Raw genomic sequence first — 15,329 nt, forward strand, 5'->3', positions numbered from 1 at the left:
AGATCTTTTTTCGCTTATTTCGGTACTTCAATTTATTGTTTAATTATTGTTTCCGGTCAGGTCATAATGTGTATAGAAAAATTAGTAAAATTTGTCTTTCGTTTCTATTCGGACAGAAACATACGTTTATGCACATAAAAAAACATCAGATCCATGACAAAATGAAGTGTGCCGTCCAATGTGCGTTTGTTGTGTACTCAACGAGAAGCCCTTCGATCTGAGGGCGTTAGGAACAAGCGTTTACTATTTGCTGGCTGCCAGAGATAATACAAGGGTGGAATTTATATCTCTCCTGCTATACATGTGAGGCTTGTGTGCGATGGTCTCGAGTGTGGGTCCCTAAAATACACGAGCAGTAGCTTTGGGATCTCCGGATCGTCGATTTCTGTCTCGCTCTGTCCCCGTACAATCGACGAAAAGACTGCTGGCCATGCTCCGTCGTCTGGACTTTTCTCTTTGGTATTTTTTGCACTCACGACACGTATCGCCGAGTACAAGCCATTCGAGGCCTCGATAATGGTACGTACTGCCTGTTCTCACTCGTATATCCGAATACGCGTGGAATGCTTTTTTCTCCGTAAACTACCACAAAGATTTGGGTGGTCTTAGAAATTCCGAGGTTAAAGTGAATTTCCGATATCGTGGAAAAAGTATATGGAAAGGCTCTCCGTTCGTGGATTCGATCTACTTGGATTCGAGAAATTATAAAGAGTACAAAATTGAGGGAAATTCGATAATTAAATAACAGAGAATGTTGTGCAGTTTCAAATTTCCATCAGTCTCCTTAAGATTGCAGAAAAGTAGCAATAACGGAGTAAACCTCAGTGGAGCTCGAATCACTGGCACAAATTCTCTTGATTTCAATAGAACCTCAAAGAAAGATTGATTCGAATATTCCATCATTTGCAGTAATGATCACGAATATCTTGGTCCAGTCTATCGGACTTTAATTTTGGTAACGTACGAGCTCGCCTCCTTGGCGAGTTCCCTTCATAAATTCTCCTCGCCCTCCGAGCCTGCGATGTCGGAGAGCTAAGATTCAGACAGGAAAATAGAGGAAGAAAGAAAGACGAGTTGGAGGCAATGCGAACGAATGCACTGTGTCGTGTATAGCGGATCGAGAATTAATACCCGCGAATGCAGCAGGCACAGGATCATCACCCTGGCTTATGCTGCACGTACGTATACATGTATAGAAGAAGCACTGGGGCAGCAGCTTATAGAAGAATTGTTCTCTGATCTCTTACACGGGTAGTTTTCCAGTCGAGCGAACTTTCGACTAATGTTCGCGATCAGACTGCTCTCCATCGAACTGTCTCTTTCTCTCTTTTTTTCTATCTCTCGTCTCTAAATAACGCAAGGGGGTAATAAAAGGATAATGACTACAAAGAGTTTGCTAGAACGGAGTCAGCATCGCGGAACACATCACGAGAGAGAAAGAAAAAATTGCGCCAAGGGCAGGGGGAGGGGGAGAGAAAATCTTTCTCTCCTGAATCGTGCCATCGAATCTACCCTCGTGTATATTTATATATTCATACATTTGTGTACCTAGAAAATTCATGCCTAAGAGTGTGCACACCGATAGTTGCGCGATCAAGCCCGACAAAATTTATATTACGTCTTTGCACAGTGAAAACGCCGATATTTTACGAGGACGTTCAAACGTCGTTACTTTAGAACGCGCTATAGAATTATCCTTGACCTCACGATTCCTTCACCACTCTGGATGAACCGCCCGATCTTCGTACCAGTCGATTTTATACTACTTGCATTTATCGCCCATGTGTGTATATATATGGATCTACATGACCTCCTCTTCCATCTATCCATATATGTACGTATATATTCGACAGAAACACACGTTCACACAAAGATTGAACGACCAGACTGCGTGCGAAAATTCTCGATTCAATCTAGTATCGATTTTTATTATCAACTCAGTGAGATCACATAAATCAGCTGACGTGGACGTTATAAACAAGCTTCCTGCTGAGGTACTATAAAATTTTCGTGATCGATGCTAGTCTATGAGGAATCGATATTTTTTTTCTTTCTCTATTTTATGAGTGCATTAGCGATCGAGAGAGAATAAAAAACAAACGTTCATTCTTCAAATCCCCTCGAAGTAAATTAACTCCGAACTGATATTGATTTTAGAATTCATGGAAGCTTGAATATGTTTGATGCAGTTCTTTGAAAAATCGTTACGAACCCTGGTAATTGGATACAAAATTAATCAGAGATTCTAGTGCAAAAATGAATAATTTTTATTCGGTTCTCCAGACCCTCATCCTCGGTTCCACTATTCCTAGAATAGTGAACGCTTCATTTTATTGCGTAATTCTTTCGAGAAAAAAGGGTTTATCCAACCTCTGTTATACGCGAGGGTAAAACAAAAGGTGGTCAGTTCCGAATTATTTTGCCTCAATTTATCGATGCACTGAAGCTTCATTCGACATGCTGCTGGATACGAATTCGATCCGAGGGTTTTATACGCACTTGAGAATGTTTTGGTAGCGAAAGCTTCTCAATTTAATCGTATCAAGATTAAAATGCTTTGCCAAGAAACGTTTCATTCACGGATGCTCGTAGGAGAACGAAAAATTTGTTCATTTGCATCGAAAAACAAGAGGATTGCCGAGTTAAACATACGCGAATGTTGCAAAGGCTCGTGGCAATTATACGAGACCGGTAGCTATTGCGAGTATGTAGCCTCCCGAGAGCCCACGATTGTGGTGCACAGGGCGAGAACCCTCCACCTTATGGCCCTGGACTTGCACATCCAACGGCAGTGGCGCGATCTATAATTGTTTCAATGATTTCCAGCACTCCGTGCTCGAGTATGAAAGCACGGTCGACGTCAATTGCACCTGCACTTCGATTTACTTCTCCTTTTGCCAGATCACTATTGCAGGGACCGTGGTTCTCATTTCGGCTCGGGGGGATGAAAAACCTTATTTTTAAGAGGTCGCAGAGCTTTAACTAAATTGTTTATCAAACAGCCTCGTTGCTCTCATTTCTCTATTTTACTGGGAACGACATCCAAATATTAATGGAAAGAAATTTCTCTGTGCGAATCTCCAAATATCAAGATTTCAGTAAACAAAACAAGAAATCGGATTCAATCAAGTTATCTATTCAGTGTTTGTACTTTGAGGAAGCAATAATTTGAATTGAATGCGATAAATTTAGTAAATTCGATATTGCATTGTCAACGAATCGCTATTTCATTCCCAACGCAGCGTCGAAACGCCAAATTCCTTCATTCTGATGCTACAGGAATTCGTAACTGTCAATTGAAATGTAAATATTTTCAATACGAATGCCAAGACGTTTCACGGTTTAAACTGATAATATTTTAGAGCTCGTGTGATGTCTTATCTGCCATCTGGCAATAGCGCAAAATCTGTATTCGGAGCGTGACCGAAAAAGCTTGAAAAACTATATCGCGCAGGTTCTCGGTCTCGCGTTTCTTTTTTTTTTATTCTTCGCGGCTTGTCTCCTCCCACTCGAACTAAATGGATCGTTTCAACACCTCCGAAAACGTTTCCATAAAAATATATTTAGAAATAGAATTCAAAACGTTGATTTTCATTAACCAACCAACCACGTGTTCATGATGATAAAAAAAGCACGAAGAAATAAAAAAACAAACATTTTTTATCCGCAAAATATATGAAAAATTGATCCGGAATTCATTGAATTCAGTGAGTATGAAAATGAAGGCAGAGACGATTCCTGTTGGACAAAAAGCGTCTCGAGCCTCCAGTAAATCTATATACAATAGTAATTGAGTAGAATTTTCCCATCACGATTTTTTTCCTTCGTATTAGACTGCAAAAACGTGCGTGTGTGGATGTAATGTGATCTTTTCGAAATAGCTGGAACAGTGGATTACAAACACGCGCTCTTCGATGCGGAGCCGCAGAAGCGAAACGCGATTTTGCCGTTCTCATCTCACGTATCGGCTCTCGTCGGTGAACGCGAGTGCGTGCTCCTCGATGTGCCGAATAGAAGAGGAAGAGAAGGAATAATGATAATAAGAGTAATAAGAAGAGGAAGACGATCCGAGGCAGGGGGAGGAAGAAGAAGAAGAAAACCGTAGTGAGAAAAGGAGAAAAAGAGCTGGTACACTGGACCAACTCTGCTGGCTGCTGGATGCTGCATTCGCTGGTACGTAGGAGCGACAATCGTCGGTTCCCAGCAGCTCGAACGACCTCTCGGCCTCTCTCCGGCGAGAGAACCGCGCCCACCGTAAAAGAAATCCCGCGCGCGTTATCCTCTTTTTCTCTCTTTTTTCTTTCTCCATTTTTCTGCGTGTCTCTCTCTCCCCCCCCTCGTTTTCCCTCCATCTTCTTCCTTCTTTGTATCAGGAGTACCGAGACGAGTCAAAAGCGTGTGCAATATACTCGCGGAGGTATAACGACGATCACCCTCTCCCCTCTCGTCGCACACACTACCGCGAAACGCCGATTGCAACGCTTTGCCTTCTTCTCGCCACTACTCGCGATTGCTACGCCAAGAAAGACAGAGAAAAAAGGAGGAATCGAGGGAAAAAGAGAGAGAGTGGGGCAGCAAGATTGCAAGAAAAAGCAACGAGAGTGAGAGGCCACGAGGGAACAGAGAAAAAAGGAAAGAGAGAGAGAGAGGGGAAAGTAATTTGTTCACTCACACTTACAGCTGAGCATTCTTCTCTCCTCCCACCGTAAGATTTCGTTTCGTTTTATCCCCTTCTACGTAAGTGTTCCACTCTATAGTTATATCAGTGCGCGAATCTGTCTCTTTCTTTTTTCACCGGGTACACGTACTCGATCTCTTCGTACATTCGAGCCAAGGGGGAGGGGACTTTGCCACGTACCTTTGCACCGCGTCTCTCTCTCTCTCTTTATACGTACAGACCAACATCGACTCTATAGTCATATGTATATGAGGAAACGATACCATCCCCAAGTACATGTACTCGTACGTACTTAGCCCATCGCATGTACTTATTATACGCGTCTTAAATACAGTACTACTGCCTTTTACTTGTGATATAGTGGGCAACGACGAAATTATCTTGTATTTAATTAGAAACAGCTAAAATTGCTTTCCTGATAACGGTTAAGGTACGATGCTCCGAAGGAACGTCTCCGAATTATTGGTTGTTGACGGTAGAAAATTCGTCATAAATCCTGAAACGTTGATAACAGTTGTTTGGCACACTTTTCTTTGCTATTAGATCACGATGATCATATTCAAATTCATTTTGTGAATATTTATTATTAATTTTGTGTATGTCTCCTAGTCCAATAATGAAGGAATCGATTGCTCATTCGTCGATCATGTTTTCTGCTGATCACTATTGTATATGTAACAGCTCGTACGAGCAAATCGTGAAATGCACGCTCGAGCAACGTCGTAAACGATAAAAATTAATCACTCGTTTAGCAGCGTTCGTACTAATTACGGAATCAATAAATTGTAGGAGAGTTGTTCGAATCTGGAAGAATAATAAATCGTGTTCGATATTCTTGCATGCTGAAGGATTTTATGGTCACAATTATCGAAAGAAGAGTGTGCTCGATTTTCTTATCTTGCTCTGCAACTATGTTGCTCCCAGCGAGCACACCCAATAATTGCAATAACTTTTCGATCCAATGGAAGTATTAATTATTTTTAATAAAACGAAAAAAATCAGGACTTATTGCGCCGAGTACGTGCGTACAGTGCAAAGTATTCGCGTTATTCGTACTGGCAAAACTGGAGTTCGATGTTTCAGTTTCAATCGCATTTTTGCACATTTTATTCGACGATTTTCCATTCACAGGCCCGCAAAATATCGAGTTTTTAAAGATGCGTAAGGAAGCAAAATTCCTGTCACAATCGACGGATCGGAATTCGCGATTTCGAGAAAATGATTTAAAATAGTTTCGTTATCGATTAGAAAAAAAAAAAAAGAAAAAAAAACAATTGTTTCGGGGTGAGTCAAATGACGATCCAGAGACAAGCGTCTTTCATTAAGGTATCGTCCAACTGCCATAACTCGCGCCAATGATATTCCTAGCATTGACTTTTTAAAGTCCTCAAAGCGAGAAAGAATGGCGGGCATCTCGTTACCTCAGCTTCTCACAGAGACGAGAGGATTGATGCTCCGATAGCAGCCCATAGCTCGGCTATGCGCACATGCGCTGCTGAACCGGTATAACGACAGGTAAAATATGGTGCGAAGTCGCGGTACGAAATATCGGCAATTTAAGGGTGCGCAAGAACTCGCGGTAACGACTCTACTCACGACAGATACGACTATGACCTCGCGGCTCGACGATGGACCGGACTCTTCTTACGTTCGCTTATCCGTACAAATACACACTGTCCATTTATATTGCGCGTCTATACATATATGCGTGAAACGTAAAGAAACGTTCGTTTTTTCGTGACGTGAAAAGAGAGAAACTCTCATATGGGCATCCACAAATGCAAAGTTCTGCTGAGTTGAAAGACGAGGTATCCAACAGCGGCTAATGCCTCGCAATTTTCATACTCTCGATACCTTGCTGAGTAGGTATCAAGTCAGGTTGTACTGTGGCAAAACGCAACCAGGTGCGAATAACGACCAAGGAAAGGGTAATCTCTCTGTCTCTCGGTTTATTTCTCTCCGCACGTAAGAAAGTATCGACGACGTTCGTCGTATTTCATTGGAAGATGATAATTTCAACAAATTTTTCACGCCGTCGATATACACGTTGACCCTATTGGCATCGGAGTCCACAAATTATCAGAATTTTTAGCGAAATAATTACGATCGTGCGCATACCGACCGACAAATGCTTTCCTTTTATTTTAAACTTCACTTTTTTTATTTCATCTTATTTTTTCTTCCGCCTCAAGATGATATTTCTGCTTCGATCGAAGGGAATGGCGATTACCTCTCGATTCACTGGACAGATGCAAGACTTTACTTACCGCCGCACAAGCTTCTCTTTTTCCTCTCCCTGTCTCTCCGTCTCTCTTCATTCTTCACGAACCAATTAATTCGATAATTGGACTCGTTGGTTGGTACCAGTCAAGGTTTAACAAAGAGTACTCAGTCGCTTGTTTTGTACGTTTGGAACGTGAAAGCTTTTTTTCAAATAAATCAAGAGTCGCGCTTTCATCACAATATTTACTTTCTGAATCAGCTGCTGGTCTCTGATTTGAATTATTATTACTTTTATTCCAAACATTTTTGTCGGAATAATATTCTCGAAGGATGCAAGAATTGCTGGAAACTGAGATTAAATTATTTTTCGATCAAATTCATTTTATCTGAGTAAATATCGTTGAAAAAGTTCATCGTACACTCGAAATCATCGGAAATTTAAACTACAAATTCCATATTAGCCATCAATTATTATCAATTGCGTGGAAAAGTTACTGTATTGCAGAGAACCTTCGCAACCACTTAATTAATTCCGTGAATAACGCTCTCGACCCTTCCATCATAACGTACACGTTTTTACATTCGGTTGTGAATAATTTTTTGAGCACTCTTCACGCTGCGAGCGCAGCGATGTTCAGTAGCACGATTAAATAAGTGAATGCAGGTGCATACGAGCAAAAAATATTTTAATCGTTTCAAATCGATTTCTGGTTTGCTACTGAAAGAGTTTTGCAACGATTACTTAATTGATGAATTTATTGAAAAAGATATTAGAAGAAAATCATTGAGGAAAATAATTCTCATACAGTCGTTACACGGCATAATATCAATGAATCCATATTCCGTCGGCGATTTTGAAGTTTTCCAGGTACAGTACAGCCTGCCACTGCGCAGTGACCAAAAAAACGCATGATTTTCTCGCAGCATCGTATTTTTTCGTTCAATACCGTGACGTCTTTAGGATCGAAGTAATTCTTGTTTACGACACGCAGAAAGAAGTCTGGTACCGATTTTCTCCCACCCCTCTTCCCTCGTGCTCTCTTCTCTCCAGGCTTTTTTCCTCCACGCCCTCTATCAGTCCTTTTCACGGTGCTAAGTCATTTCGACTTTATTGCAAGGGCGTTTTCGTTCTCTATTCTACCAGCATCCCTTCTTTCCCTCTCGCTTTCTCACGCTCGTCGTGTCTCCGTTCTTTGGGAACGAGCGTCTTCGGAAGAAAGATAGAAACTGAGAGAAAGACCAAGAGAAATAAAATGAAAAAAGAAGAGAGAAGAGCGGCGAAGAGAAAGATCCGGAGAGAACGAGAACAGAAGACAAGTCTCGAAGAAAACAGAGGGTTAGAGAAAGATCTAGTGGCGTGGAGCACTAATGCATCGTGAAGTGCTAATTACAGACTACCCTCGGTTTCCCAGTAACAGCCACGAATTTTATGGACAGCCGGTATAGTGCAACTAGAGAATACACCAACCTCGACCATTTACTCTCCGAGGAGCGTGTGTTCGCGCGTGCGTGTGACCTCAGAAGCTAGACAACCCTCGAGCGCGTCCCTGATAAGCTTCGAAAAGACGATATTTACCCTGACGGAATCGTCAACGTCTCGATTACTATTTCTCAAAATAAATTCATCCGCAGTAACATATCCAGAGAAACGATTCTCCCAGTTATATCCTTCGGGATTTCATTGGTTTTAGACTCCACTGGCGGATTCCCATGGGATTGTTTTGTAACACATACGCGTCTTGTTCCAACGCCAAATTGCATCCCACTTCAATGTGTAAATTCGTGTACATGTCTCGAGAAGCGGGATACTCGAAAGGAGCGCAGTCGTTTCGAAAATCCCTCGCGGTTATTCTCACGCCTCGAGGAATTCCAACATGGAGAACTCTATGCCAATTTGACCAAGCCTCGAATCCTCCATATTATTTTCATTGTTCTAAATAACTGGTGTACCACCCATGTACTCAGTTTCTTCCCAAATCAGCGGGTCGTAAATGAACACAGTATTAAGAAAAATTATCTCTAAATCGTATGCTGTGGCTCTTTTTTTTCCTCGAGGGTGTGAAATTCATAGAAAACTGTTCAAACGGGCGATTGAAGTTGCACCATGGGCCAAACGGTCACAGCTCATCAACTGCCGAAAAAAAAATGAATTTCGAGTTTGAAACTTCACAATAAATCTCTTCATTTTAAATGTTTTTTACCTTTAAAATAACCAATGACAATTTCACTTTACCCTGTGCCATGAGCAGAATCCTGCGGTGTTTTTTTTTTTTTCGTTTAAATTTTAAACGTGTCTTGAAAAAACCTCCTCCAGTTCGAAATGCCCCATGTATTTTCCATAGCTGTCCGACGATGTCGGTTGAAGTGTGCTATGTTGCGAGAAAGTGAGAGAGAAAGAGTGAGGCCAGAGAGAGCGAAGGAACTAGCTCGTCTCGACAGAGGCCGTACTGACCGTACTTCATTACCCAGGAGCCCTCGGCCCTCATGGGTCATCCGTTATCATTTTTACAACTGCCGCTATTCAACAATGTCGAATAAAGTCTGTTAGGTATTGCCAGGGCGTATGAGCTTTCGCGGCTTCGCCGTATTCGCGCGAGCACGCCTCGTTCACTCTAGGGATAGAGTAAGAGTCGAGGCTGACACTACTTTGGGTCTGAGCGTATACGGTCCGAAGCGCAACTTCGGAGCTATTTCGTGAACATCCCGGGCAGCATCTATCCCCATATAAAATAGCGAGTTACAAGTGATCCACCAGAGAATCTTCGAAATCCTATTTCTTTGTTCTTGAGAATTTTTTCCACAATAGATCTCGAAGTATCGTTGAGATCGAGCACAATAAGTTCGGCATTAGCAAATCATAACCCATCAACAACAAAAATCACAACCGCATGGCCAGTTTCATTTATTCACATCCCAATCAAATATTCTGCATCCTATTAAATTTGCTTACTAAATATTGTAATCTTAAGTACACACAAGAAAATAGGGCGTGAGCAAAGATTTGAAGTGTTTAACCGAAAATAAACTGAAACCAAAAATTCCTCACCGATAACCATCGCCAGAATCCAAATAATGGGTGAAGGGAAAATCAAATTCGCAATGAAATCATGAAAAAGTTTTTCAAAATCTTTGAAAAGTGTTACAATTAAGAGTAATTTCGACGCGAGGTCGAGAGGCAAAGAGGAAGTGAGAGAGAAAGAGGGGCAGGAGTGGAAGGATAAAGGGCCACGAACAGAAACAATGTAACGTCGCGAGGTGGTCGTTTAACAAGGAGAACTCATTACCATTCGTCAATTTGAGGTACGTTCGTAGCGAGTGACCAATGGCTCTCTATTCCATGTAATGGGCAACCGGCCGACATCAGTCACGAGGCAGAGAGTCCCTCATGGTGGGTCCGGGAAACGAGCTGCTGCTCTTTCTATGTCTCTGTAAATTCTCCTGTGCAAACGAATATCTCGGTGGCAATGGGCACAGCCGGAGGGCCCTCTGTCTCTCTCTACTTCTCTATTATGTACGGTGTATATAGAAACACGCAATTTACGGAGTGTTATATAACGAGTGTTGGGCACATTACAAACGAAACGATGAACGGTGCTTCGCCGGAGAATCCCCTCGACTCGGTGACTCCGCGTCGTCCGAATTCTCGACGAGCAGCGAGCGACGCGAATGTATATATAGACACGCTATTCACGTTTGTTGGGATAGACCGAATCGCGTGACAAGAGGGTGACCATCCCCGAAACAAACCGATCGTGAACTCCCGTTCTACACGAACCCATTCTAAGTATTTCATTTGCCAAATTGTAACGAGCTCGTTTTCTTTTGAATGCCACACAACGAAATCACCCCCCCATTCCGGCATCAATACTCATCAGACGGTAATTCGACATCGAACGTGATGAATTAACTGCACAACGGTGGATTACATGCGTATTCAAAAATAGAACAGAGAATTCTGTTCCTTTTATCGTCCAGAAAAAACTTCAATCTGCTCAGGGTAGAAATGCAAAGGTCAATTTTTTCGAGTGGAAGCATCAGTACATTTGTACTGCTGCTTCCACCGGAACCTTCCAAGGACAGACTGTTTTCGTTGGGGTCAGAGAACGAGTTCCACACGACATCATTTTCATCGTGGGGTCAAACGGGTTCCACTAACGAGTTGACAAATCGGGTCTCGCGGGGGTCGTCCTACAGGATACAGCGATAAAGCAAAGCAGTCGTGGCACTCGACCCTCGGACGAAGATCGAGGAGCTTTACTTCGCACGTTTTTTGCTCTTCCACGTGAATCTACTAAGTTTGACTTCGATATGGTGAAATTACTATTATTTTGTCAACTATCCGTACAGAATTGCAGCTTCGGAACTCGACTCCACCATCGCTCATTTCAATGATCGCTCATTTGATGGAAGATTGTGAAAGAGGAAACGAAAAAATTTAACACATTCTATGAGAATTTTTGTGCAGCAATATATATAATTTTATTTTCAATGTAACGACGACATTGACGTGAGAAATATTTTATGAAGGATTTTAACATTTTGGGGTATTTAGTCACACTCAATGGAGCCATAGCATTTCGGGAACCCTTTCGTCATATCATAATGGGGAATTACCTTTCCATTTTTACATTACCAATGGGGCATCTAGAGTTCAAGTACAATCAACTTGAAGTAATCTAATATCATGAATAAAACGTCATTTTTTTGGTATCGAAATATTCAAAATGCCGAACGAAGAGCGATGATGCCTCCAGTTCAATTATTATCGTGGTGAATAATTAATATAAATATCGAAGAGATGCGCAGTCGCATCCCGTTTATATTCATAATATAATCGTTTTAACGGACTACCACCAAATTTTCGAGTTTGAAAAAAGTTCGTTTTTCATTATGCTTGATTATGAAATTCACTTACCCGATTTGCCCTACACCGACTACTCCTTGGTCGGAGATGGAAGATTCAACACGTCAACATCCTTGAAAAATATCTTTAGGGATGTTCTCTAGTATATAATTTTCTTCATAAAAAAAAAATTAATATTGCTTCTCATGAATGACATCATTTTATTGATTTTTGGATAAAAATTGTTGAAAATATATTCAAACAAAGTTATTTTATTATGAGGAATGTCAACCGAGTCATCGTGAATGCAAAATAAATGTTTTCGCATTACCAAGATTTCTCCTTGTCAACAAATTATTTGATGGACAGAAAAGAACTTCTTCCGTTTTGTCGTCGTTGCTTGAGACAGCATAATACTGATATTTATTTCAGATACCAAAAAAAAATTGTAAATATAAACCATATTTTCTAATAAAAGAAGGGAATCAGATTGGTAAAAGTAAAATACTATCAACAAAAAAACGACGAATCGTTTCATCGATAGACACTCCTTTTCATAAGCACGACACTTGAATTATTGAACCCAGACGATATTATCTGACCTAATTTTTGAGGGTTATACATTCCATAGTGAGACTCATCAGTCTCCAATTATCTCAATATCAAAGTCAATGGTTCACTATTTCCAAATCAGTTCGCTGTTGTTTTTTGAAAGATTTTTTTTTTACAAATTTCTTAGTTATTACATACTGCCCAGTTCAGCTCGAATGAAAGGAGATTCAGACTGGCCTAAGATTTCATGATACACCAACACACTTAAAATACAGACGACGATTAGCGAATTTCATTTTGAAGTAGTGATTCTCGTAGTTCAACTATCGAGTGATGCTCGAGCTTATATTCTGAAAAACTAATCCTCCTTTGCACGAACTTATATATACTTGCTGACCCAGTCCGGTTTTACTCCCAAGAACGTTCAGTTTATATTTCGTGACTAGGGCACGTGTCAACATTTTCAAGCCATAACGATTCGTGGGTCTTATAAAATATTGTAAATTTTATTCGATCATACTGACATTGAATGACAAAGAAATGACCTTCAGACAACCGGGAAATAAGGAAAAGCAAATTAAATCCTCTAGTCAGCATAAGTTTGATTTATTTCCTTTGGTTTTTGAAAGACTTCTCAAAATCTGCAAAATCAGGTCGTATTTACGTCTTTATCATGCCCCAAATAACAAATGATTTTTCTCAGCGAATGTCGATCAACACAAAAAAAGTTACTGCTTATATACTCTGAATTATCGAGAAATGTACATTACAAATCAATCAGTAAATCTCACGTTACAATTACTACAACTGAATTGTATTGCAGCCAAACAGAGAAAAAACATTTTGATTTCATACTCAAAATGAAAATCAAGATTCCGAAGATTTTGAGGAGCTGAATATTCTAAACGATTCCAAGGCTAAAAATATCTTTAGAGACAAAATTTGGTAACTTTAACATGCTTGCATTAAAAACCGGTTTTCTGATCAGACTAAGTGTTTATTAGTATTTTTAAAGAGACGTTTGATAATAAGATAAATATTTATGAATTCAAGGGAAACGTAAGTAAATATACGAAAATTATTAATCTTTGCATGGAAAATTGTGAAATGATACACGAAATAATTATTGCAAACGTTTCTACAGCAATATAACTTTATATTCGATTCAATAACAATTTCCGCGTTAAGAGCGTGTTTTACAAAAAGACCTTAGATATTGCAGTATTTAGTCACATGTATTTGGACGACAGCAATCTGGGTACTTTTTCGTTAAGTCCGGGAGACCACCATAAAGATTTTTTCCATTGTTACACACTGCAAGACTGCATCTGGAATTCAAGTTACATAGTCAATGTAATTAAGTTTCATAAATCGAACGTTATTTTTGAGTATTGAAAGATTCAGAACGTTCGAAATTTGTATATATGCGACAGCTATTTAAATTTGGGAGCGTTGATGACGCAAGTTGTATATTTCCACATGAAAATCATCGAAGTATAGTTATAAAAGTTCAAATACTCCTCTTCGATTATAAAGATTGCGTTTGCGTTTATTGCTTCAAAATCGTTTTATTCAATAATGAAATTTAGAAGTTCAAAATGATTCAAATCTGAATTATCTGTAAATACAAGTTTGACTCACGGAACTTCCCCGAAACTGATTCCCTGTTCTGTTTTAATACACTCGATCCTTGAACAGGTATCAATATCCAGCTGAGAATAATCATTGTATGTGCAATTACCTATACAGAAAGTTAAAAGTTATTGAAACATGAAACATTTCATCCCATTCATTTTATCAGTAAATAAACAATACTTTTATAAATACAAATATTCATATTACATATTCAATGATGGATTAAGTTCTGAAATGAAGTAATCAAAAACTACGTGAAATGCCGATCTTATCGCGTTGACGGGTTTTTTTTCTAATTAACAAATAACTCATTAGATAAAGTAAAAAAAGCCTCAGGTTTTTTAGAAACTGAACGAATTTGTTTTCATATTGCTTGCTCCAGTTATCACTTGTACATGAAAAAGTAGGTTGCGGTATTTTCATCGATGGATTACAGTCTCACAGTGTAACAACACTAAATGTATAACACACTTCATAACTTTAGAATTATTTAAGAAAAACCATAAAATTTTCAAACTTCTAGAAATGTTATGTGTCCCTAAACATGTATCGTTGAATTCCCTCACAAGTAAACAATTAAAAATTGATAAAACTTCAATTATTCTATACTGAGTCGTTATTGTCGTGTTTGAATTGCATTCGAAACACAGTTTAATGATAATCAAAATATGACAATAATGGTTCTGTATATATAATCATCAAAGCTTTATGAATAACTCATCTGTGAAAAAATTAAATACAACCGAATTTACTGAAGTTTGAAGAGTCTCCGATTTAGAGGCGGAGCTAATGCTTTGTTTCTGCAATTTTCCAGTCTTGTCCATAAAAATCTTTTTTTCTACCAAACTATCAGATTCTACGTACCGGTCACTAAAGCCGGAAAGAACGAAGGTTCAGCTGGTTTGCATGAGGCTTCGTGAAAAGCCACCAAACCCAGAATACAGACGGCGATACCGAATTTCATTTTAAAGGATTGATTAGAGTAGCACAAAATCGAAATGATGCCGGAGACTGTTCCCTGAACACTGATGCTTCTGTAACCTGAATGTTCGGTTTTATATGCTCCATGGGACGAACGATTCTACTTCTCAAAATATTTTACTTGATGACACGATACGGGTCAGTGTTTTGATGTCATCACGATTGACCAATAAAGAATTCGCCCTTCATTGTGGGTTTTCATTGAATCACACTTATATTGGATGATGAAAAATATGCTCTCCAGAAAGGAGATAACCGAGAGCAAATCGAATTCTCAAACCATTTTCAGTTACTTCAATATACGAGCCACGTTTCTGAATATAAATTCGATCGTTGTTATCGTAATAATTTTCGAATGTGATCGATAGAATATTTAATTGTAATTTTTTGACGTAAACGATTAAAAATTTATAAAAA

General features: G+C 39.5%; 1 protein-coding gene across 1 annotated transcript; it reads right to left on the reverse strand.

The window, feature by feature from the left end:
- Nucleotides 1-13,459: 13,459 nt before the first annotated feature.
- Nucleotides 13,460-14,943, reverse strand: LOC122412285 (uncharacterized). Its single transcript, XM_043421735.1, has 3 exons — nucleotides 14,796-14,943; nucleotides 13,938-14,037; nucleotides 13,460-13,624 (listed from the first exon to the last, which is right to left on the reverse strand). The coding sequence occupies exons 1-3, from the start codon at nucleotides 14,893-14,895 to the stop codon at nucleotides 13,522-13,524; spliced, it is 303 nt and encodes a 100-aa protein (XP_043277670.1). The 5' UTR covers nucleotides 14,896-14,943; the 3' UTR covers nucleotides 13,460-13,521.
- Nucleotides 14,944-15,329: the final 386 nt, after the last annotated feature.

Source organism: Venturia canescens, chromosome 6 (genome assembly GCF_019457755.1).
Source record: "Venturia canescens isolate UGA chromosome 6, ASM1945775v1, whole genome shotgun sequence".
In the NCBI taxonomy this organism is placed as follows: domain Eukaryota; kingdom Metazoa; phylum Arthropoda; class Insecta; order Hymenoptera; family Ichneumonidae; genus Venturia; species Venturia canescens.